At 44.5% G+C, this 26,326-nt stretch overlaps 1 protein-coding gene across 1 annotated transcript in view; it reads left to right on the top strand.

The window, feature by feature from the left end:
* KAT2A (lysine acetyltransferase 2A) overlaps nucleotides 1-8,262 on the top strand; it is a 182,969-nt gene extending 174,707 nt beyond the window's left edge. The window contains exon 18 of the mRNA XM_069237676.1: nucleotides 3,279-8,262. Coding sequence (XP_069093777.1) covers nucleotides 3,279-3,472 — 194 coding nt within the window. The 3' untranslated portion in view covers nucleotides 3,473-8,262. The remainder of the gene's footprint in view (nucleotides 1-3,278) is intronic.
* The last annotated feature ends 18,064 nt before the right edge of the window (nucleotides 8,263-26,326 follow it).

Raw genomic sequence — 26,326 nt, 5'->3', positions numbered from 1 at the left:
TGCTCAGTGTAAAGTGTAAAAAAGTGCTCGTGCAGTGCATAAAAGTACATGAACACGAACAATAGATCATGGACAATTTTATTGTGTTTGAAATTACCCTGGTCACATTTCAGTTTAAATGTATCTTGAGTGAGGATGTTAAAACAATCCACAAGGCTTCTTTGCCCGACTGGGTAATTTGATACAGTCGCAGTCTTAAATTCCATCAATGCTTCGGCTGTCATAGAAGAGTGTGGTACATCAGTTCGGGTCCTTATCTGAACAAGTACGTGGAACACACTGTATAATAAATAATCAATCAATTCCTATGTGTTCAAAATATTGCAACCTCCAATAGTGAATAATTTGAAATGAGACTCATTGAGTCTTCAGAGAACAAACTCAAAACCTCTTCAAAACTTTTGTCTATCTTTTTGCATTAAAGAAGTCTCCTTAAAACCTAACCAGAAAGCCAGGGGTCTCTGTTTTAAGAAGATTCACCACAGTGTATAGAAGGGGTAGATAGGTTCTCACCAAGCGCATATGTATAAGGAATGTGCTTCACAACAATTCCACTCCTTACTGGAGTCATATCCAAAGAATAATACTGAAATACACAAAACCTTAAAACGGGTGTAGATACACCAGCCATAAAATTAATATGCAAAATGTGCTAGTGGTTAATTTTAGTCGACCACAGGGTCATGGGTGTGAAAGAGCGGAACTTCATATAAACTGGAGGTTCTGTCAATGGTCGACTTGCAAATAAGCTCCTAAGAATAGGAGCCTATTTTACCATCGAAGTGAATCCAAGGCTAGCCTCCATGGGGATGCTCCCTCTCTCCATCTCTGTAATGCGTGCCGATGGATCTAAAGAGAACTGGTAAGTTCAGCATTGGGGAAGTTCAAAGCCCTTCTCTGGGCTGAGTGGAGTTGGGGTGACTTGAGGGGTTTTGCATGACCTTTGTCAGATACTTTGCCCTTTGATCGAAGTAAATCCAGACACTCTGACTCCATGGCAGTCGAAACCAGCACCTAAGCCACACAAGTCACCTCTGACACTTTTAGGATTTTTTTTTTTTTTTTTTCCTCTGGAGTGCTTTTTATTTTCCATGCATGACCACTGCCCTAGAGTCCGTCACCTTTGCCATTGATCATCCTCTCACCCCCGCCCCCCCCCCCAAAAAAAAATCTCCCCCAACCCCCAATGGTGTGTTTAAAATACAGAATTACAAAAAACTCACTAGTTGGAAGATGGCAGAAGAATACTCAGTCCTAATCCAGCCAATCACATTTAGTGACACATTAAACCTGTGATTGACAGGATTTGCAGGTTAAAATAGCATTGATCTACAAAGGTGTTAACCATTTAAAGTTCACTTTGCAACTTTTTAAACACTTACATCTCAAAACTAGTAAACGGATTAACCTAAACCAAAAATAAGCATGCTTTCTTAGAAAAGTTCTTCTTTCATGCCATGTTTAGTGTAAATCAATTAAGCAGCTCGGGTTGTAGATTTCAACAATATTTCCTGTGGGAGCTACCCTGTTTATATTCAAACACCCCCTCCGCCCCAACCCAAAAAGCCCCCAAATCATAGCATAGGTGTTTTGTGGAAATATTCCCATGGTGTCAAATGTTTAGGTAAATCAGAAATATATATTCTATATAAATATCACCCGAACAATAAACTACACAGTTGCGAAACAATACAATGCAGTCTTCTATGGGACTTACTTCCTGAGTACTGCTTTTATTCTTATTCCAGGGCCACGTTTCAGCCCAAGCATACATTTTACAAGTCGGCTGAGCACTGTAGTAGAGGCCTTTTTCCCTCTATCCTCCGTATCAGCAGGCTAAAGGAGGTTGATACCACCAGATTATACAGCACTCCATCCCAGCGCACAGGTCTAATCACAAAGTCCGCTGGTTGTGGTCGGCTTTCCACCATGGCACATCACCACATCACCCTGCCAACCACTGCTTGAGACCATGAGCCTCACAGCCCCAAGCGGGTCCAGTCAATCTGGGCTGACACCACTCTGATAGTCAGCACGCAAGGCTCTGTCAGCCATCTACCCGGGTGTGACGGGTGGGCCTCCCCACACCGCCCCATGACTTCGCTGCCAAGCTTCCCCACTAGACTAAGCAATGCGTCAGACTGCACGTGCCCCCTTTCCCTCCGGCGTCCATGCCTCCTATTGCTTATATGTACACCTCTTCCTCTGAGGCCCTGTGCACACCTGTACCCAGATGACCTGTAGGAGCGCGCTCTCCGCGGCAAGGCCTCGTCAGGGTTTCAGCCATGAACTCCAGGTAATCTCTACAGCAGGAGCTGTTCTGCTGTCACGGTCCATTCGATGGGCTGTGGCAAATCGGAATTGTATCAGGATTATAAGGGGGTTATCAGCTAATGTTTTTTTAAAACTTGTTGCTTCTTCTCTTGCCTTTGGACCTCATTGATCTATATATAAAGGCAATATTGCGCTCCTGGGAGTGTCTCCAGGTTTCTGTTCTTCACCATGTTCTTGATTTGTTTTGGGGACACAGGGTCTGTGAAATAGCCTGGCGGTACCAGTTTGTGATTTACATTTATCAACTACTGAATTAATTCATAACAAACCAAAAAAGTATAATCGGAGTAAAGTTAAGCATTCATGGCAGTTTATGTGTAAATCTGTCCAGCTGTAGAGAGCAAACATTTCTATGTAAGCTAAAATGTGTATATGGATTGTACAGTGTCATCCCCTTCTCCCACAGAAAATAACTTTTGCTCTTTACAACCTTTCTACTCAGAATTGTAGAGTGTATCCTAGGTGAATGACCTAAGTTACTGTAAAATTTCTTACAGATTTATTAAATTGGTCCAGACGTTTTTAGTTTTTTCTTACATTTACGTATAACAGGTACATTCAATAGCAGGAAATAATGCTATATTCCAACCTAAGTGAATTTCAAAAGTATTATTTGACCTTGACAAGCATAACGTAAAGGCCAAACAACTAAGTTTCAACTGATAAAATAGAAAAAATGCATCACTTATATTAGATAAGGATTGTAAATCCAAACATCGAGTCATGACGTTCCACAAATGATACCCCTCCCATAGGACCACACATGACTTTCTAACCTTCATCTGAAGTCATGTCACATTTAATCTTTTCCAGGTAATCTAAATTGTTCTGGTCATGGTTATGTTTTTCATAAAATCAGTTTCTTCACTTATTTCTACCCATAAGTATAGCCCTCATTTTTTTATTTTATTTATTCAGCACCTTTTTCTTTGTTTTCAATCCAGACCTGAAGACCATGACGGAGCGATTGAAAAACCGTTACTATGTCACTCGGAAACTCTTCATAGCTGACCTCCAGCGAATCATCACCAACTGTCGGGAGTACAACCCACCAGACAGTGACTACTGCAAGTGTGCCAACACTTTGGAGAAGTTCTTCTACTTCAAGCTGAAGGAGCTCGGCCTGATCGACAAGTGAAGAGACTCAGCCATGAGTATTGGGAATTAACTGATGTGCCGTTTCACCTCGGTTTAGATTCTGGAAAGCAGAATCTAGTATCGGTTGAGAGGGACCAGACTTTTTCAGCCTTCCCTAAAACGTTGTCATTCCTCTTCGTCTTTCTCCCATCCAAATTTGGGCTTGTTGGAAACTCAACAAATGGTTCATGGGGACCTCTTAAATGCACATGTAACCCGTATATGTGGGCTTTTCAGGTGACATCCTTTGTCCTTCTACAGTGGATGCCACTTTTTTACAACTTAAATGATTTTTTTGTTGTTGTTTTCCTTACTATTGCCGTTTGGAGAATATTGAAAGCAGTGTTTCCAGGGCAGTAAAAGTGGGAGCATCATAGTGATGCAGGTGGAAAGTCAATGGCTTGAGAAGCAAAAGTGGTCTCCTGCTGCATAGACGTAGAAGGAATTTCAGAAAACTATGAAGAAAGACTGGAAAAAGTGCGTCTTTCCCCAGTGTTAATCAACAGGCAGTGGGGAGAACAGTGGTGTCATAGGAATATTTGCCTATTTTCCAGTGTCTGAGATGAACTTTTTTTTTTTAACTTCTCAGTTTCAGGCTTTGCTTTCTCTGACATTCTTCACGTTTTTCTCAGCCAGATATGTCCAAGTCATTACAAGTAGAATTTATTGACTTCCGTTAGCACTTACAAAAAGTGCAGTCTCAAAACTCATATAATTTTTGTAAGGGCGTTTTAAAGAGCATTGTTCTCTTGTCCGTATAATCTCGTTGTAATCTCTTCCAAGTCAATCCTTTCAAGCCTTTGGAGACCAGCATGCTTTCAAACATAAAAGGAACAGGGTTTTGAAGAGATGCAAACAAAGGAATGATTGCAGCCTCTATTTTGATTTAAAAAAAAAAAAAAAAAGTCTATTGGCATTCCTTTGGTATTTTGAGTACCGTGTACCCAAATACTATATTGTCATGAGTCTAATCTGCACTCTAAAAACTCTTAAATTTGCCTAGGCTTGGCTAGAGCCATTTTGCTCTCTGACACGGTTCGTCTTATTGTAGAACCTCCATATGTGAATACCACTGAACTTGATAAATTATAAAGTAGCTTTGATTTTTTTTTTTCTTTCTCTATGTTGAGATCTATATGTGGATTCCAATCTCACGATTAGTGTTCTTTTTGAAGCAACATCTTTGAAATTCCTGAAATCATTTTAGGATTCTAAAATTTTAAATTGCCAGTTGTGGGCTCAATCATTGGTAGTGCCCAGTCTGACATTAGTTGTGTTCAGGTTGCCGTCCTTTACATTTTCCTTTGCTGCGCTCGAAAGCTGTCCCGAATAACATGAGCACTTTACTTTCTTCTTTTTGTTATATATATTTTTTTCTAAGGCTTAGAATAAACTGCATCAGTTTTGTTTTAAGTTCCATCATCAGCTCAACTTTATTTTTGTCTAGTGTCGGTATTATTCCTGTGTGGTGCACACCACCTTTCTAGTCAGTCCCTCGCTCCTGACAGCAGGAATATGATTTGCTTTCTGCAACCCTAAAATGTTCGATGCCAGTTTGGGCCCGATATCACTATTCGTAGTCCTGTATTATTTTCTTATGGGCTTTCCCAGCACTTTAGATAAAAGAGGCGTGCCTCCCTTTTTTCCACTGGGAATATTGCCAATGTATTCAGAATTAAGAAATTGGGAGTAATGGTAGGCAGGGATCCTTGCTATGTTGAGGGACCCTAGTATTGTCATCTGATCTCCAATTTTTCCACTGCTTTCTATTTGTGTGAATTAGTGGCACAGAAGGTATGAATCACACCAAGAAATCCACTATGTATTACATTTTTCCCCTCCTTGAACATGTTTTGCTCCTAACTCTCAGAAATCTTATCTGGATCCCTGGGCTTGTGACAAACTGCCAGGAGATCTTTACCGCTGCTTCTAGGAGTTAAACATTTGGTAGCCTTTCATGAAGTAAGAAATAATGACCAACTCTTCTTTAACAGTAGCCTATCAGAAGGTGTTTTTAGGAGAGCTAGATATTAAATTTTAGCAAAACATTTCAGTAATGTACTCTGAAAAACGCCAGTGTAAGAAAGGAGCAGAAAAGTAAATAAAAATATTGCACGCGGTGAGGTTGATTAAGTAAAAACGCTCTTTAGCGCAGTGTCCGCTTGTATTTCTAGTTCTGTTATTTGAGTCTGTCACAAATTTCAAAAGTTTAACCTCGGGTTCTCCACTTATACTATCAGGACGGTGAGTGTGTCCATTTTTATCTTCTTTCTGGGGATAAAGATGGCCAGGCATTGGCTCTTTTGCTGTTCACTAAGGTTAGTAGGTTTCCTCTAACTACACAGATCATAAGTTTAGTGTGTGTGTATATACATGTTACACATCCTCCAGTCGTGACTGTTACATTAATGTTTTACTTGTGAAAGTGCATAGGATTAACATCGTTACTGGACAAATAAACACTACAGATTTCCCGTGAGGTATTACTGAAAGTCATTTACACACCTGTTGGCGAGTGTTCTGGTGTTTGGGGCTTCCTCTCTCGTTTCTTCCTCCACCGAAGAGACCATGCAAGGCACGCACCGTAGTTTACAGAAAATAAAAACTGTAGAGACATGAGAGTATTTGTGTTCTGCAGACATGCTCTGCTTCTATTCGCGCCTCCTTCATTAGTTCAACTGAGTTTTTGTTTTCGACTGCTGAACAAGACGTGCGACTGTATGTTTTAAGATTTCAACCCTCTTTTGCAGGGTAGGTTTATAGAATGATAATGTTAATAGGAATTTAAAAATTGTTAAATCCAGAAAACGGTGTCATAATGCTGTACACCAATCAAGCTCACCCAGGTAACTGGATTGGTAGCGCAGATTAGATGCTGCTGGGGATGCGGTGATACTGTTTTTCAGCCAAAGGTATGCATTGATAAAAGGATAGCCCGACATCTCGCTCAGACAAGGATTACCTGTCTTTTGATAGTGGGGTATGTTATGACCTAGTCTCACTTGTGTAGTTTTTAAATCCTATTGTTCTCGAAAAAAAATACCCTTACAGAAAAATTCATGTTTAAGTTATTTTAAATACACTAGTTTGATTTTAGGTATGGCGAGTAAGCGGGCCTTGATCCAGTTGAAGATCCTGTTTCAAAACTGTGCCAAAGAAAAGTACATTTTTAATATGCATGAAGTTGTTGGGCATGAACCAAGACGTTCTATCTTTGTTTTGCGTTTCTGTGAGGCCATCGTCCTGTGACACACTGCTAGAAGTACCCGTTGCCATGGTAATTTTTGCTCCAGCCTCTTGGCATTATTGCTGTATACGGCTTTATGGTTACCTTTTACCTTTGCACCCTTCTAGGTGCATACTTCGCTTTGCACCTCTAGCACTAGCTGGGATGAGTCTTTTTTCTTCTAGTAGCTGGTCCGTCTGAGTCACATAACTAATGTACGTACACATCTATCGTTCACAGGACGGCATTTTCACGCTCGACCCAAAAAAAGGCGGGATGGGATAGGTCAACAGTGTGGGTGGAACTGGCCAGAAACTCCCCAGCCTAGTAACCTATATATGTCAGACACCCTGCAGTGTGGCAGTGGGCTTCATTAGTGGTAACTTCAGTGGAGAACAAACACGGGTGCGTGTGACTTGCCTTTTTCCACTACTTTAACTGCACAGCAGCACCTGCAATTAGTTTTCGTGTTTTTCCCGGGCCTGTCACAGAAGAGCGAATCGAAGTGAGACTTGTTGAATTAAATCCAAGAAGGATTGACGTCACTTTTCTTCCTTCCGCGGTTACTGAGTTTGATAAAAAGAACACGTGTTTTTTAAAGCACTAAAGAAGTGAAAGGCGCTGGCTGCTAGCGCTGTAGAAAACAAAACATTAAAAATGGAACTACACGCCCCTGAAATCAATAGACGGTAATGCAGACGGTTGAGTCAAGAACATTGTGTGTCTTTGCGTCTGCAGTGGTATGACCTATATCAGTGTAGGAAAACAGTGGATGCCGTGGGATTTCCCCACTGTCTTGTTCATGCAGCATGCTAATGTTTTCCCACATAAGCACTGTCTGGGGGAAGAGTGGTGTTTGAGTCCGTGCTACAGTATATGATCTTTCTGGAGCTACCAGATGAACTCTAGGGTGGACGGAAACAACACACCAAAGCTGTTTTCAGCCATTGAAAGTAAACCGAAATGGAGTTCAAGTAACGCTTTACTCGCCGGCGCCACAGCCTGTGGGTCATTATTGTAAACATTCTGTGATCTTGCAATTAAATAATTTCCGTACAAATTGTAGTTACTGTTCACGTCGACCCGCCTGCATTCATATTTTCCTATTTTATTATTTTTGTTTGTACTGCTTATTGTGTGGTTCCTATGGAAACTAAATTAACACATTCTTATTGTTTGACGTGAGCACAAAAACGTCGTGAAACGGGTTTGATCGGAAGCTGGATGAAGTCGCACGCCGGCTCCCTATTAGCTTAATTCGCAGAAGCGACCATGCAGGATTTCTGCAGTGGCCCGCCCTCGGAGGCTGTGGGTTCCTTACACAGAACGGGGCCGAGATGAACCGGCTGGTCGCAGATGTTTCTTTTGTTCAATTGTGTTCTTAAATCTATGTCGTTGTGTATGTGCTTTGTGCATTGCTTTCTGGATTCATGTCTCTTGTTCTAATATGTACAGGTGTTTATGGCTGGTAAACAATGCTTTCATTGAGCTTTTCATATATTTATCGTATTGTATTCCCAACTTCTGTTGGAACAACATGAATAAACAGGATTTTTACAAGAAGAGATTTGGGCTGTAATTGCCTGTTTTTGTGCTGTTGTCAGGTTTGAATTGTGTATATTTCCCCAAGCATCTGCTTGCTACTGTTACCACTGTATATACCGGTCACTACATAAACATCACTTTCCCCCTAAACTCTGGGTAAAAAAGGAAAGATTTAACAAGATTGTTTAACCAGCTAGTCCACGCATAATATCATTACTCGGATCCAGACTTTCTTTGCGGACTGCTCCGCAAACCTTATTTCGAGAACAACCCACTGCTTGCTTACACCATGCAGAACTTTTGTACTGGGAAGCAGTATCCAGTATCATTGAGATTCCATGATTAATTGATAGTACCATACATTCAGAACAATGTCCGTCTTGAAAAGTCAGTGATGACCCTATCATAGTCTAACACTTTTGAAAGGATATCTTAAAGCATGATTAATAATTACAGGGTGAATGCCATAGACGACTGTCAAAGTTTTTGCAATATTGCTTATAATTTTCCTTATAGCAAGGAGCAAAACCATTTAGAATACACTTTTCTTGAAGGTGTGATCAAAACGTAGGAGAAACTGACTAGCTGATTATTTAGGAGAGAGAAGTAGTTTATATAAAAGTCCTGAAGAAATGGCACAGCGAAGCACATTTTTGGATGTTAAATTTGTGATAATCAAAATGATGGATATAAATGAGAAGTGAGACTGTTTACACATTTTTGGAAACGTAATTGTTCTTTCAAACCAAATACCTCTTGTTATACAGTTATTAGACACTTGTTTGTAATTTAAGAAATAGAAATTAAATTGAGCATATGAAAATATTTGTCTGGGTGTATCGCTGACAAATTTTAGACTATTTGAGACTAATAACTCACCACTATAAAAATAACTCTGGGTATAAACACACTTTTATCCAGTAGGATTGGATAGGTTACAAATTCACTGGGTAAGAGCCAAGACAGGCTACTGAAACCACCCCACCCCTTGTTTCCTTTTATTCTCACTAAAAAAACAATTTTTGTGTTGAGAACAAACCAGCGTCTAAGTAACATCCAAGTTTGCTGCTTCTGCTTGAGACCAATCACAGAAGCTATAAGCTTGACAACTGAACAAAACCGCAACGAGTCAACAGTAACACAGATAAGGCGTTGAATAAATGAGGGTGTCCATCAACTACAAACGTCTGAAAAGCGTCTAAGTTGCATGTTATCACACTCCAGTTGAAAATCTGTCTGGGAAGGATATTCCTCGTATTACTGTCCTTATTTGAACTGTAGGTTTCTTTGAGGATAATTGGGAAATTTTGGTTTGTTATGTGTCAGGAATATAAGCGAGAAGTATTCTTGTTTGTGCTTGTTGTCAACAACAAAGCCATGTCATCCAATGATTTAAACTAATTTTAAGCATTTTGCCCATCTAAGGATATACTCCAAAGGAGAGTAGAAGGGCCTTTTAAGCGCTTACCGTGCATGCTCTAGGCTTTCAGTCTATCTTGAATCACCCATCTGACCATAGAGCCAGCGTAGCAGAAGAGAATAGAGCAAAGTACTTTCTAGATATCAAGAGCTTCCTTGTAGATGTCATTCTCATATCAACTCATAAACCAAACTACAGAGTTTAGGCTGATCTGGGGAAAACAAATCTTGTGAGTATTTGAGCTGCTGCTCTAAGAAATGCTAGACATTAACAGCCCGAGGAAAAGGCTGTATAATTCAAGTCCATTTCCCAAATGTTGACACTCTTTTTGTAGTCGAAAGCATGGTTAGTTTTGCCAACAAACCTTTCTGGGTCAAATCCTCATTAGTTGGCCACACTTGAAACCGGTCCAAAACTTCTTATACCATAAATGAGTATTTTTACTAGTTGGTTTTGTCTTAAACTCATAGGTTAAGTAACCTTCTTGCTATGAGGTTCCCCACCAGACTATCTAATACTGGCATGTACCTCACCAAAACTGCATATCTGAGTGGAAGTTACAGTCTTGTCTGCCCTTTCGTTCTCTTCAAGTTGAGATAAGTTCAGAATATGACTCACCTTTGTCCCCACAAGATCAAGATTCATTTGCAAACATGATAATGATACATTTTGTTGGTAAAAAAAAAAAAATCAAGACTCTGACACATCTGCATATGTGTTGCAGGGAAAATGAACTAAATAAACAAAATCCTTTTGGCAAGGCAAAAGCAGGTTTGCTGTCACAGCAGGGGGAGTAGCTATCCCCCATTCAGGTAAACAGCTGTTCCCAATTGGCTGTTCACAGACAACCCTTTGTATAATTACATGAACACTATTTTTACACAATGTCAAATTGGTTACTATAAGTACATATTTGTTCACAAGAAAATCACACCACCTGTCCTTAAACTCCTAACCTTTTTTCTACATGTTCTTCATTTTAATTTTAACAATGCTTAAACCATTTATTAGCTTCTTTCGTATGCATATGTGTGCCTGTGTTTCATTGCTCTGATCCCAAGACTTCTTATCAGATCCAGTGTGCACTTGGCTAACTCTATCTCCTTCTCCCATTCTTTCCGTCACATTTTCAATTTACCAAGAACAAAGACTATAAACTTCTCTAAGCTTGTATTGGAAATTGCAAGTGCTCCCTGTCTAAATTGTATTGGTGATTGGTTTATCCATGCTTAGCTTATCTTATTTACTAGTAAGTCCCTAGTATAGTGCATTATGTGTGCCCAGGACTTGTACATCAAGTGCTACTAGTGGGCCTGAAGCACTAATTATAAACATGTCTCCGTCCTGCCACTGCAGTGTCCGGTTGGGCAGTTCTAAACTGCCATTTCGACCTGGCAAGTGCACCCAATTGCCAGGCCCAAACCTTCCCTTTTACTACATGTGATTCACCCATAAAGTAGGCCCATTGCAGCCCCATGGGAAGGGTGCAGTGCATTTAAAAAGTTGGGCATGTACTGGTGTGTTTTATATGTCCTTATCGTGAAATGCTGCTAAATTCGTTTTTCACTATTGTAAGGCCTATCTCGCCCATAGGATAACATGGGGACTGGCTTGAAATATATTTTAATTGTAATTTCACACTGAGAACAAATAGATATATGGGGGATGGGGTCTCTGAACTCACAATTTAAAAATACAACTTTTGGTGAAGTTAGTGTTTATATTTCAGGTTTGAAAATACCACTTTTAGAAAGTGCCCATTTTTTGCTTAACCATTCTGTGCCTCTGTCTGCCTGTGGAATACATGTCTGGGTTAGGATGACAGTTGGGCTGTTTGTGAACTCACTCTAGACAGTCACACAAAGGGAGCTGAGGGTCTTCCTGAGCTAGAGAGGTGGGCGGAGCTGGCACTTGAACAGGGCTGTGCTTGTCCTCACCCAAAGCAGTCTCCAACCCCCTGGAGTGTGTCTGGGGCCAAGGCACGGTCTTGTGTGCTACAAAGACTTCTCTTTGAAGTTTGCCTACTTCAAAGACAGAAATGGGTATAAGTACTGGACCTCTGACACCACAAGATTGAACACTTCTGGACTGAGCACATTCTCCCGGGGAGTAGACCTGAATGCTGTAGAAGGGACTTCCTCTCTGTCTGTTGCTTTGTTGTGCTGGATTGCTGCTTCTGTCCTGGGAGTGAAAGGACTGGACTTTGCTTTCTACATCTTGCTTTACAGGGTTTTCCAAGGGCTTGAGTTAATCTTGCCTTCTGTTAAGAAGTCTGAGGGCCATGAAAGACTTCACCTGCTAGCGCCTGGGATCTCTTGCTGAGAGTCCTCTCTTGCCAAGTGGTGCCAAATCCAGTTCCTGAGCCCTTGGAAGTTAACTCTGGTGCAACTAAGAAGGAACTAAGCACATATAGTCTCCGGACCAACGCTGCTCTCCTGCTCCGCTGCCAGCACTGGAGCTGTGGTCCTCACTGAGTGCAACGACCTGCAAAACAGGCCTGCCGCAACACTGCAAAGTTGAAACCTCGCATCTTGACCTGCTGGATCAATGACCCTGCTGGGTTGTAAAGAACTGATGCCTTGCCACCGACACCGCATCATCTCCCCTGCAACTATAAGGAACCAATGCCTCATCTCCCTTACCTAGCAGTAAGGAACCGGTGCCTCACCTCTGTGGTAGCAGTAAAGAACCAACGCTGCACCAGTTCCAGCACCCCCCCCCCCAGCTCCCTGACCCCGTGCAACGTCTTTGTTTCCTCATCATTTTCCAAGGTACTGTACCTGGGGTCCGTGCAACTCCATTACCGGCCCGCACTCCCTTGTGAGTGGTGTCGGACTGTTGGTAACAACTTTGTCAAGATGCAGTGATAGCCCCAGCTGGAGCTATTATGTTTCTAAGTGCTATATTAAGATGCAGTCTTTGAAAATTATCTTTACTGGTGTGTTAGATGTTTAGGTCTTGTTTTACTCACATAAATATTGGCTATTTTCACTGTGTGTGTTTATAGGGATTATCTTAGCTCTGTGGCTCCTTTACACTGACTAGACTGAGGGTCCCTACTTGGACAGGGTGCAAACCACTAGAGACCCCATTTCTAATAGTTTACAGACACTGGTTTTCCATTAACTAAGACCTTGCTGATCATGCACTCTATTGCATCATTGCAGAACTTAGGCCTACACTTTTCTTTCACCAGGGATATTCTGCAACAACCTCTATTAATTTCTGAGATGCAACGTCTTCATATTTCTTTCCTTTCGAACACTTGCCCACATTTACTTAAATCCTTAAGTCCTTTTGTTGTATAAGATGGTCTCTCATAAGGATGGGAGACTCATTTCTGGGGAATCATCCACATAGTGGTATAAAGAGATTGGACCATCCACATAGTGGTATAAAGAGATTGTACCATCCAAAGAATGTTTCAGAAGAACTGAAATGAAAACTGGAGACTGAATTTGGATTCTAGTGGCAGAATGTCTTGGCTTGATTCAGTCTCTTAGCAAAGAGTTCCCTGTGGTAAGGTGCCCAGTGTGTCTTTGAACATCCTAAACACAGTTCAGGTCAAACTATTAAATCGCACATCCGGAGTTGCACTGTACAGGCCCACAAAGATACTGTATGTGAAGCAACATGTAACACGCTAGGCAAAAGTATAATGCCCAAATCATAGCCACCAACAGCCTGTATCGTTTGCTGCCCACATAGTTGATGTAGCACACATCAGGAATATCATCAAACTACAGTAGAATATGTAATTGGACTCTGCTGTGCCTGACATTTGCCTATGAACAATTCAGCCTATGAACGATTCAGACAAGCAATTAATATGTATCAACAACTTTTATCGGTCTTTGCTTGCCACCTCTAGTAACTTCCCACTTCCTAGCATGCCCTTCTGATATCTAATTCTGCAACCAAGTTTGACCCTTTGCTGAAAATAAGTTAGCTATTCAGTTTCCAATCAATAGTGGATGTGAACCCTGCGCCCCGCCAACAGATAAAATAACTGTGAATAAGTTAGACTTGTTCATGGTCACTGTAAAGTGGGGGCCTAGTTAAATTGTCTGAATCAACAAGGCCAAGATATGTTTATCTTTGCCCCTGGCATGTCAGGAGTCACCAATGCCAAATCTGCCCTGAGCTCTAAAAATCATTGCCTGCTTGGAATTTATATCTGACTTTGACCAGTTCATGAGCCTAGGCTCACAAGAAGACTGGGAGAGCAGAATCATAAAATAGGCATCCGCCAGGCTTATTTGTACCATCCTACCTCCCACTGAAATATGTACTTGAGAATTCCCCATCATTTTGAATGCCTGTGCACCACCAAGGTATTTTAACTCCTCAGGCATAAAACAGGTAATTTCTTTGTTCTTTCTTTTTTTCCCGGACAAAGGAAATGTTGCTGGGGATGATTTTTCAGGTCAAGAGGAAATGGGCACTTGCACCTTTCTGCCTGAGCTTTTATTTATTGTGATTAGAAGTTGTTCCTCTGGCAAAATCTGTAGAATGTGGGCAGATGATCTGTACCAGAGGTTTAATAAAAACACATCTAAACCCCTGTTAGGACTGAAATGTCTCCTACATTGTACTATGTTGTATTTCCTTGCTCTAAGTGCCTGACTCCATGTGTCTGGTATCTCAATTGTTGCCATTTACTTCACACTAATCGAGGGTGCATGCAGAGGTATATGCCTGTCCTTTGACAAGAGTAAAGTCATAGACTTGTCCTGTGAGCTGGAGGGCAGAACCAAGAGTTCCCTCATTGATACAGTTGATTTCTGTCCCTGTCATGGGTTTAGCGCATAGAATGGTTGTATCAGCGTCCATAATTGTGGTCAGACCTTTTTAGCTGCATCACTGAGGTGGAGGCCTATTTGCTCCCTCTTGTAAATTTACAATTTATTGTGCTTGCCAGCTTCCTAGCACAACTTCCCTGTGTCGTGTATGCTTATGTGCACAGCCTGCATGCTTGGTGTATATGAATAAGCTAGAGTAATGGTGGTGTCCATTTTTGATGCCCTAGACCTGGCCTTGGCAGAAGTTGTAGACTGTGTTATTTTTCAATACAGTGCAAGTGTATCGCTCATATTTCTGGAGGAGTTAGCAATCCTAGATGCTAAAGTGAGGGGAGTAGGAATTGCTTGAGAAATTCCATTAGGCCTTGTATTTGTAAGGAGCTGATGATTGTTTGTCTTCCTGAATACTGTCATTTGATGGATGACAGGAGAAACGGGTCGTGCTTTATCCTGTTTTATCTTTACCTGATTAGTACTTCAGTTGGCTGATGACATCCAGGTGTAGTAAACTAACACCTCGATGTTCCTCTGTTGTGGGTGCTTTGGCCTGGAGACCGCCCTGCTGTGAGAAACACCATTCTACACAAAGGCTGCGTCGAGAGAATAGCCTGGAAAGGACATAAAAAAAGAGAGCCGTCATAAACTGTCTCATACATTACCAGACCGTGGATACAAATCTCCTGTCTGGTTTAGGTGTATACAAGTGGGAGCCCCACTAATTCTTCCATTTCCAAGTCCCCTATGGCGATGCACGGGAGTGCCTCTCCGACAACTCATATGACTGATGTGCAATCAGTGAGTGACAGGACATCACCCGAGACTGGATCTCTTTTTGTAAGAGCTTGGTATCTGCATCCTCTAGCACCTTGAAGCCGGACTGCCTTTTGAGGGGAGGTAGTCTACCAACCCTGCAGGAAGAGTGTCTGGTGCCCACAGCAGAGGGGCCTGGGGAGAGTGATCGAGGATCCGGGTGTCAGTGGGCCTGCAGGCTCTCCACACTAGTCCCTGACAGGAACCAGGCTCATTGTGATTGCTGTGCCTAGGGTCCAAGGCACTGACTGTGTGTCGAACTCTGACCTGCACGCGGTCACAACTCTCACGGAGAGAGTTGGCCTGTGGTTGGCCGTGCCTGCTTGAGTTGATTGGCTTATGCATGACAGCTACTGCTTTATATTGCCATCGGCCTGTGCATTGCAGCCACTATCCAGTGTTTTGATCGGCCAATGTGTGGCTTCAACTGACCAGCATTTTGATTGGTTTGTGCGTGGGTGCGATTGCCCGGAATGATCAGCCCATGTGGAGGCTACAATTTCCCATTTTTCCTAGCTCATGTAGGGATACCTTTACAGAAGTTGTTACCAACCAGAACAACCCTCATCTGCTAGTGTCATCTGGTCGATCAGCCGCAGCATGGACTTGCTGGCCCCGGTGTGAGCCCATCACAGAGAGCCCCCCAACAGCATGCAGGCTGGGGTGCAACCTCCTGTTGAGAGAATGCAGCTGTGCCTGAGGGTTGGGCAGTTCAATTGGTCCATAAGAGTCCGAATCACTTGTGAGAGTTGACTGTCAGGAATGAGCACCTATTTGGGAGTGATACAAACTGCGCCTGCGCTGTCCGTGCACCGCTGCCTTCCATACTAAAGAGTGGGTGGGCCAAGGAGACCCGGGTGGCCGGTCGGGAATGTGGTTGGTAAAGGCAGTGCACTCTCTTGATAGTGCCCACAGACACTAAATTGGATTCTGTTTATATAGTGATCAGTTCTCATACGTATTAAAGTGCTTTTCTTTCTTACAAGGATGCATGCTCGGCTGGACATTTAGTTATTTTGTTGTTGTCTGATTGTTGACCTCTCAGCTCAAGCACCTCCTACAGTAACCTCCCTGAGAAGTCTGTCACTGTTTGCCATCATTAACACTGACTGTCAAGTGCAGAAGTAGCTGTACTTGGCTCAGTTTGCAGAGCAATAGTAGGATGGCCACCGGGACATCAAACTACCTCAACCCCCAGTGTTGAGGCCTAGAAGATCCAACTTGTCCCATGAACCGCCCCTCCCTCACGCCCCCCAAAGGCGCCTGACATCTGTACAGCCTACCACTCCATACATTGGTACTCAGGGTTGTCCCATTAATTACTGACTTTATTAGCTTCCGCCAACCTTACAGCAGAAGGAACGGTAAGGCTTCCCTTTTGGCAAAGCTGGGACACCTGAATGCCCCTCTTAGGTGTTTCTCTGCTTCCTCTTCCCTGAGTGGGAAAGCATGTATTGAGGCGCTGCTGGTCTAGCCACTGGGCATTGCAATGGGGTAAAGCTTTGAGGTGCTGCGAGCCATTGGAATGCCTTCGGTTAGACATCTCAGTAGAACACCTTTCACATGAAAGTGTGGATATGCTTGTCCATCACCTGGACAAATGGATCGCCAGTTGGTGCAGAACATCCAGATTTCCCCCTCTTCTGAATTTGACAGTCCATGGCCCTTCTTGGGGAGAAAGAGCTGTCACCTTTCCGCTTCCTTCTGGGATTTGGCCATAGTAAATGTTTTGATTAGCAGGTCTGCCATGTTCATAGTTTGTCCCGGGTCACTGGTGGGCACCTGTAGGCCTGGTAGCTTTACTGAGATGGGAGCTCCCCCCTGTCAGAGAGCTCTACTTAAAGCCTTTCTTGGGGATTCACTCCCCCCCCTTCCTCCAATCACACACTTCTTATTCAGTAGTAGAGAGCATGGCTGGTTTTCTGCACCCACGAGCACAGAATACTTTCCATAGCTGCACAAACCTAACCACTGACCTCTGCTGCCAGCAGCGCCACTCTTAGCCCCAGGTTTCTTATGAAGGGTAAACAACCTTTACCATGCATTCCTTTATCACGCATGCTAAAAGTGTGTATGTATATATTTTTTCTTTTCATTCCACTTACTAGTTTTTGAGAAATTAAGGTTAACAGATATTTGTACATCTGAACAGTTGGTTTTGCAAGAGTCCTGCGGTCGCACAAATTTCAAAATGGAGTCACCTGATTGGTTGAGGTGGCTATTTTTTCCCGTTGGGCTGTGTGCTCTCGGAGAAGCGAGAGGCTTGAGGCTTCTGAGAGTCCCACAGGAGCTTGAATTATTTTGGCTATCCGCAACATGAATATGAAGGAAACAAAAAATAAATATATTTATTTATATTAATATATATACACCCCCACACACACACCCCTCCCCCACTCACACTGCCAAAAAGCAAGCATGTGTGGCAGGGGGTTGTCTTCCCTCAGTGGTTATGCATAGGGCTTGCTCGTCTGCATTACTTTGTTAAAAACACTGAAATTCACTGACAAAAACAAAGGTTGAAGTAACGTTGTAGTTAGGAATTGTAAGTCTATCGTCTTGTTAAAAAAAAAAAAAAAACTTAAAATTCACTGCAAAAACCAAAGGTTGAAGGGACAGTATAGTTAGGGGAAAATATCAGTTAGCACAGTGTTTTTTTTTTTTTTTTTTTTTAAAGCACTGACGTTACAGTAATCTTACGTAAATATAACTTGTGCAGTAAAGTAACTATAACTCATGCTGTCGCCACCAAAGACTAATTATCTCCCATATTACGTCACTCATGACGTGTTCTATGGCAAAGGCTCCCAAACTTTTGACTTCTGTGGACCTCCACTTATCATTACTGGATCCTGGAGACCCCCACTGAACATTATTGGAATCCAGGGACCCCCCCCATCGAGTCATTACTTAAAGCTGGGGACCTAATGTGTTACTATTATTTAATTTTCTAAGCAGTCGCAGACCCCCTGAGGAGGCTTCGGGGACCCCCCAGGAGTCCTCGGACCACAGGTTGGGAACCACTGTTCTGTGACATTACTAATAACATAACTGCAACATCTGAAATGACATTATTGATGACAACACAGGATACCTATGCATCACTGAGGCCCCATGTCCTGAAATGGCAGCCGCAACATCTCTTCATGTTGCAGCTAGCCAATCAGAATTCCAGCTCCCATGGGACTCAAGGAAGCCTCTTGCTCCAGCAAGAGTGTGATGGCTAACAGGGGAAAAAAGCCCCTAATCCAATTAGATAGCTCCTTTTTTAAATTTGTGTGACCACAGGACTCTTTCAATCAAGCAGTCCAAATATACAAATATTTTTTACCTTCATCTCTCAAATTAATGAATGGATTTACACAAAAACACAAAAAGCACTCTTTCTGGACCACGATCTAGCTTCCTGGCAAATTTGGTGTAATTCTGTTCACAGTTTTTGCGGGACTGCGTTCCTTCCTGTAAAGTAGAAAATGCATGGGAAAATTTGGTTGTGGGAACCCCGTTTTAAGTCGAAGCCTACCAGGGAGTGCAGCTGTCTGGTTTGCTAAATACATCTTGGGGGGGGGCATTCAGAAAGCTCACCTAGAAATGCATGCCAGCTGTTGCTTAGCATTGGTTTTGTGGTTTGTAACTCACATTTTCTGGCTTTCTGTTTGCTGGCTTTATTTGTTTTAGGCAGTCCAGCTCGAGTTAGTTCCTGCCCAAACCTTGTTTACTGTATTCTTCCAAGTGCTCCATTTCTGTAATCAGACCTTTAAATATTGTTCTTACCTTGTCACATTTGAGGTGCTTTCAAATACAGAGGTCAAATGTCAGGCCCTTGCTTCCAAGGAGCTTGGTATTTACTTTTCTTTCTTGAAGACTTTAGAGTGGGAGGATTTATGTAACAGTCTTGCTGGATACCGGTGGTATGAAAGGATTTTTTTCTAGCACACAACAACATTTAAATGAACTGTGCAAGTATTTCAGAATATACAAAAATAATGATTGCACAAATGAAGCACATTTTTTGTTAATTCTGAAGTGTGTTGGAAAGGAATACTTTAATATTATCAAAAGAAATCAATACACCAGATGATACCATCTCCACACATTATTCTTTGTGCGCTATATAGTTTTATTAGAAAATGTGTTGTCAGTAGTGGCATTGTGCTACAACACCATGTACCCTCTGCTCCACGCCTCTCCACTATACCCCAGTCCATGCCACTGCACTCTGACACACTACTGTGTAACACTGCACTCTCCTCCACTGAACTCTACACCACTCAGCACACTATGCCAATGCACTCTGCCACTCTACAGTGCTGCACTCTACCCCACTGCACTTTGCATCATTCCATTCTGCACGACTCCACTCTGCACCACTGCAAGCTATGCAACTCTACCCTGCACCCCTGCACCACTACACTCTGCACTCTACTATTCAACATTCTAATCCATGACACTGCATTGTACGCCGCTGACTTATAAGCCATTGCTCTCTCTGCTGCTTCACTCTACTCCATTATACCCCTCAACACTCTATGCCAATGCACTCTGCAACAGTCCACTCCTCCCCACTCTACTCCACTGTATACCACTCTACACTACTCCACTCTATGCAACTCCACTCTACAACACTACTCCACTCTGCCATTCCATTCTACAACCCTTCACATCACTCTCCTCTATGCCACTAACTGTTAGCCATGTTGAACAGCAGCCATGTTGGTGCACAGCATGGCTAAAACACATTGGCAAAGCCAAGGGCTCTTGCATAGACGAGCCCTATTGGCTTTACCAATGCTTGTTATATCAGACCCTGCTTCTGTCATTAAGATTTGTCAAACTGTACTAAATTTATTAGCAAACAAAAAATGTTCTTTCTATGGAAACGCAGACTCAACTATAACTATATACGGTGAGGCTGAGTTGAGGGATGGGTAGTGGTAAGGGTCATTTTATGGTTTGGGTGTATTGGTGCAGGATGGTAAGGGTAATGTTAGGGTTTATGGGTGATCAGGTTAATTTTAGGGTTTAGGTTGGGTAGTAGTATAGGTTGGTAAGGGCAATTTTACAGTTGTTATAGTTAGGTTCAGATTTTATACATGCAAAGGCATAGAAATTCGGCAGTTATATTTCTCTCAAGAAATTATAAGGTAACTAGAACTTGCCCCACCCACAGCCATGCACAGTATTTGCTTCAAAATTGTTATTGCAAATGTTGCAGTGATAATATCGTGGATGTCATAGAAGTCGTCATGACTGATGTAATATGTGGGGTAATTAGCAGTGCATGGCAAGGGCATGAGTTACATTTTTTTTAATTTTTTTTTAGATAACTATAGCTGCTGGAATTCTATGGTTTTATGTATGTAACATTTAAACCTAATGTAAGGAAATGGCTCCTTGGCATGGTTACCCCCTGACTTTTTGCCTTTGCTGATGCCAAGTTATGATTTGAAAGTGTGCTGAGGCCTGCTAATCAGGCCCCAGCACCAGTGTTCTTTCCCTAACCTTTGCTTTTGTTTCCACAATTGGCACACCCTGGCATCCAGGTAAGTCCCTTGTAACTGGTACCCCTGGTACCAAGGGACCTGATGCCAGGGAGGGTCTCTAAGGGCTGCAGCATATCTTATGCCACCCTGGGGGCCCCTCACTCAGCACAGACATACTGCTTGCCAGCTTGTGTGTGCTAGTGGGGATAAAATGACTAAGTCGACATGGCACTCCCCTCAGGGTGCCATGCCAACCTCACACTGCCTATAGGTATAGATAAGTCACCCCTCTAGCAGGCCTTACAGCCCTAAGGCAGGGTGCACTATACCATAGGTGAGGGCATAAGTGCATGAGCACTATGCCCCTACAGTGTCTAAGCAAAACCTTAGACATTGTAAATGCAGGGTAGCCATAAGAGTATATGGCCTGGGAGTCTGTCATGCACGAACTCCACAGCACCATAATGGCTACACTGAAAACTGTAAAGTTTGGTATCAAACTTCTCAGCACAATAAATGCACACTGATGCCAGTGTACATTTTATTGTAAAATACACCCCAGAGGGCATCTTAGAGATGCCCCCTGAAACCTTAACCGACTACCAGTGTAGGCTGACTAGTTTTAGCAGCCTGCCACACACCAGACATGTTGCTGGCCACATGGGGAGAGTGCCTTTGTCACTCTGTGGCTAGTTACAAAGCCTGTACTGGGTGGAGGTGTTTCTCACCTCCCCCTGCAGGAACTGTAACACCTGGCGGTGAGCCTCAAAGGCTCACCCCCTTTGTTACAGCACCCCAGGGCACTCCAGCTAGTGGAGTTGCCTGCCCCCTCCGGCCACGGCCCCACTTTTGGCGGCAAGGCCGGAGGAGATAATGAGAAATACAAGGAGTCGTCACTGGCCAGTCAGAACAGCCCCTAAGGTGTCCTGAGCTGAGGTGACTCTGACTTTTAGAAATCCTCCATCTTGCAGATGGAGGATTTCCCCAATAGGGATAGGGATGTGCCCCCCCCCCCCCTCAGGGAGGAGGCACAAAGAGGGTGTAGCCACCCTCAGGGCTAGTAGCCATTGGCTACTAACCCCCCAGACCTAAACACACAACTAAATCGAGTATTTAGGGCCTCCCAGAACACAGCAAGATAGATTCCTGCAACCTAAGACGAATGACTGCTGAGCTGAAAAACCTGCAGAGAAGATGGAGACACCAACTGCTTTGGCCCCAGCTCTACCGGCCTGTCTCCCCACTTCAAAAGAACTGCTCCAGCGACGCGTTCCACAGGGTCCAGCGACCTCTGAAGCCTCAGAGGACCACCCTGCATCTAAAAGGACCAAGAACTCCCGAGGACAGTGGCTCTGCTCCAAGAAAGAAGCATCTTTGCAACAAAGAAGCAACTTTGAAAGAACACACGTTTCCCGCCGGAAGCGTGAGACTTTGCACTCTGCACCCGACGCCCCCGGCTCGACTTGTGGAGAACAAACACTACAGGGAGGACTCCCCGGCGACTGCAAGCCTGTGAGTAGCCAGAGTTGACCCCCCCCTGACCCCCCACAGCGACGCCTGCAGAGGGAATCCAGAGGCTCCCCCTGACCGCGACTGCATGCTTCAAAGACCTGACGCCTGGTAACAACACTGCACCCGCAGCCCCCAGGACCTGAAGGATCCGACCTCCAGTGCAGGAGCGACCCCCAGGTGGCCCTCTCCCTTGCCCAAGTGGTGGCTACCCCGAGGAGCCCCCCCCCCCCCCCCCCCCCCCCCCCCCCCTTGCCTGCCTGCCTGCATCACTGAAGAGACCCCTTGGTCTCCCACCCGACACCTGTTTGCACACTGAACCCGGCCGCCCCCGTGCCGCTGAGGGTGTACTTTTTGTGCTGACTTGTGTCCCCCCCGGTGCCCTACAAAACCCCCCTGGTCTGCCCTTCGAAGATGCTAGTTTTTTTTTTTAACGTAATGTAATATTTAATTACCATATGTTAATCCAACCTCTGCTGCACATGGCCAAAGCTCCCTCCCCCCCCCCCCCCCCCATGCAGCCAGCCCCAACCGAAGACCATGTGCAGCTGGGGTTGGCCGCATGGCCTGGGACCATGCCCTATGGCCACCCTCCCCAAAGGCAGCCAGCTCACGAGCCCCCCTCCCTGTGCTACCTTTGGCCCCGGGGCCTCCATTCTCCGAGGCCCAGTGCATTTGTAGGGAAAGGTCCGCGTGATCTTGTCCCTGGGTCACTTTTTATCCCCAGCGACACCATCCTGTGGGGCCTGGTGCATTTTTTGTTTTAAGGGCAGGGCACATGGCCCCCCTCATCAGGCTAATTTTGACACCCCCCTCCTCCTTCGCTGCATATAAATGGGATGGGGCAAGCGTCCTCACTCCCTGCCCAGATGCCCTGGGGCCCACTATACTGTAAAAAGGGGGAGGGGAGCGCATAGCCCCCCTCCCCAGGCCAATTTCGGCACGAGGAACCCCATTCTCCGGCTGTATTCAAGTATGGAGAGGAGGCAGCAGTCCCCCTCCCCAGGCCAACATGGGCCCTAGGGACATTACATTTATTGGGGGGGGGGGGGGGATTTTTTTTTCGCGGGTGGGGAGCGTGGAAGGAGGACTCGGGCCCGAGTCGCAAGATGGCTGCCACCACTTCCTGGTTGAAGTGGTGGCATCCATTCACGACACAGCTGTTGGCGCATGGATTTGCTGTGGATTAACGTCTCTAGATATAATACATCTATTTTCTTTAGTAACTCCAAAGCTACTGAACAGATTTACACCAAATTACAAAAAGCTCCCTTTCTATACCAAGATCTAGCTTTCTGCCAAATGTGGTGTAATTCCGTTCAGCGGTTCAGGATGCAGTTGTATCTAAAATCCCTATGGGAATTTGCATGGGGAAAACACTTTTTGGGACCCCATCCCCACCTCCTTTTCTCAGCCCTCACTTGTTGGATCCCCCTGACACGATCAAGACAGCAGCTAAAGTGACGGGCAAAGTAGTTTTGAAAATTTTGTGAATAATCATCAAACGGTGCCAAAGATATTAGCAAAACAAAAACACCAATCTAAATGAGGTCCTAACCATCGTCAGTAGGTAAAATAAAATAAAAAGAGTGTGTAAACAAAAAAAAAAGGCTTTACTTTTCTTGTGTGATAATGTCATACATCCCTGATAAAGACAGGAAGACGTCAGGGACAGTTTCCCAATTTCAAGTCAAGCGCCAGGAAGTATTTCAGAAGTTATGACTTACTGCTCATAGCTCAGTGGGCGTGGTACGCCAAACCTACCTCAGAAAGGAGAGTCTGGTGGTCTTCAAAGAGTGTCCGTGCTACCTGATGTGCGACTTCTTGTGCTTGAAGACTGAACTACACAGTGGCACTCTGACACTAGGGCCCGAATTTAAGAAAAGTAGTGCCACATCCAATGCAGCAACACTTTTCTGGAACTCCTTAGCACCCCCCTGCCACGACGTGTGCGCAGTATTTAATATACGGCGCACCATGGTGCACGGTAAGGACAGCAGCGTCAAACTTTTTGATGCTATTGATGTACTGTGCAGGATTAGCACCCAAATGTTGGCTCAAATCCTGCAGTGTACATAGGAGCCCTTTGGAAACAATGGTATGCCACCTTTTAATACCTGCTCTGTGCAGGTGTTAAAAAATTGCTGCTGTAGAAAGCTGGCCTGGTGTGTGGTGAGTACCTATGGTAATATCCCCTTATACCATTTCCAGGAATCCCCTTATTAGTGGCAGTGTCTAGAAGCCAGGCTGTCTAGAGGTAGCTGTGGATGAGCACCCAAGACTTATGTAGGAGACATGCAAAGCTTATACAAGACCACTGTAATCACACAGCACTTACACACCTGAAAGAACCACACAGTGTTGCAAAAATAAAGGTACTTTATTTTAGTGGCACAAGTACTAAAATACTAGAAGGGCAATCCTCCAGTATGAGGTAAGTAAACACAGTAGCATTCAGAAATCAGCATAAAAAGCAATGGAAACAATGAAACTAAGCAATACTGAGGGGGGGGGGTGGACCAAACCATATACTAAGTAAGTTGAATGCAAGGGTTGGGCCCCCACCTAAGAAACCCACAGGGTAAGTACCAGAGTCTCCCCCCCCCCCCCCCCCAGCGAGCAGGAGAGAAGAGGTAAGTTACCTGTTTTACCCAAACCAACCCAAATGACTTCAGAGAAGGATATTGCAAGACCCAGACAAGACTGCAAGAAACCAAAGGTGGATCCTGGAAGAGGAAGACCTGGAAAAGAAGGGGACCAAGTCCAGTTAACAATGGAGTGTCCCCTGCTGGCTTGTGCCACTACCCCACATGTCTGTGGGTGCAGGAGTTGGTCGACGGTGAGACGAAGACGGTCAGCAATGCAGGACTGGAGCAGATGAAGAGTTCCTGGGTGATGCAGTTGACATCCCATACTGGATGAAGGATTGCAGTCAATCTGTGGTGAGGAAAAACCACCAACAAGCCTTGACAAAGACAAATGTAGCGAATGGTGGAAAAGTGGAGCTGCCGGGGACCAGCAAGGTCCAGAGGGACTCAACCCATGGGGAGAGTCCCAGGTGACCCTCGGCAGTGCAGAGTCCAAAGAAGAGACAGCCCCCAAAGAAGAAGAACAGGCAAGGAGCCCAGGAGTCGCAGAGAAGCCCACGCAGCAAACCTAAGCGGTCCCACGTTGCAGGAGAAGCACGCAGAGGGCTGCGCACTGCAGGGAAGAGTGCGGGGGCTGGGGCTACACGGAGTCTGAAGATCCCCTGGAGGAGATGCCAACAGGTCTTGGTAGCTGCAAGAGATGCGATGCACAGAGGTATTGTCCTGCATGGAAAGGCAAGGGCTTACCGTCTCCAAAGTTGGATAGCTGGTAGAGGGGATTTAGGGGACCACTCGAGACCACCATCCATAATGCAGAATCTACGCAGCTCTGGAAGAGAGGAGATCCATGTAGCCGGTTGTTGTTGCAGTTGGTGCCTGTGATTGCAGGGGAGTGACTACTTCATTCCAAGGGAGATTCCGTCTTGCTTCTTCTTCAGACTGAAGACTTGTTGCCCTCAGAGGATGCACAGCCGGGGAAATGTTGCAGTTGCTGGAAGGAGCCGTGGAAACAATGTTGCAAGCAGAGTTGTTGCTCAGTTGCAGTTCAAGTAGCTAGAAGGTGAAGTAAATGATGCAGAGGAGGCCTGCTGGAATCTTGCACGTCTAATTTGAGGGCCCATCCAAAAGGGAGACCCTAAATTGTCCTGGAAGAGAGGGGAAGTGGAGGGGGGATTGGTCACCTAGCCAGGTGACCAAATATCAGAAGGGGGCTGTGACGTCACCTGCCTGACCTGGCCACTCAGATGCTCACAGAGGCCTTTGCCCACTTTGGATTGAAGATGGCAGAATCAAGGGGCCATCTGGAGGAGCTCTGGGCGCCATCCCTGGGGTAGTGATGGACAGGGGAGTGGTTACTCCCTTTTCAATTGTCCAGTATTACGCCAGAGCAGGGAATGGAGGTCCCTGAACTGGTGCAGACTGGTTAATGCAAGGAGGGCCCCAAATGTGCCCTTCAAAGCATAGCAGTGGCT

Source organism: Pleurodeles waltl, chromosome 6 (assembly GCF_031143425.1).
Source record: "Pleurodeles waltl isolate 20211129_DDA chromosome 6, aPleWal1.hap1.20221129, whole genome shotgun sequence".
NCBI classification, from domain to species: Eukaryota; Metazoa; Chordata; class Amphibia; order Caudata; family Salamandridae; genus Pleurodeles; species Pleurodeles waltl.
This window is presented reverse-complemented; position numbering and strand designations above follow the sequence as displayed.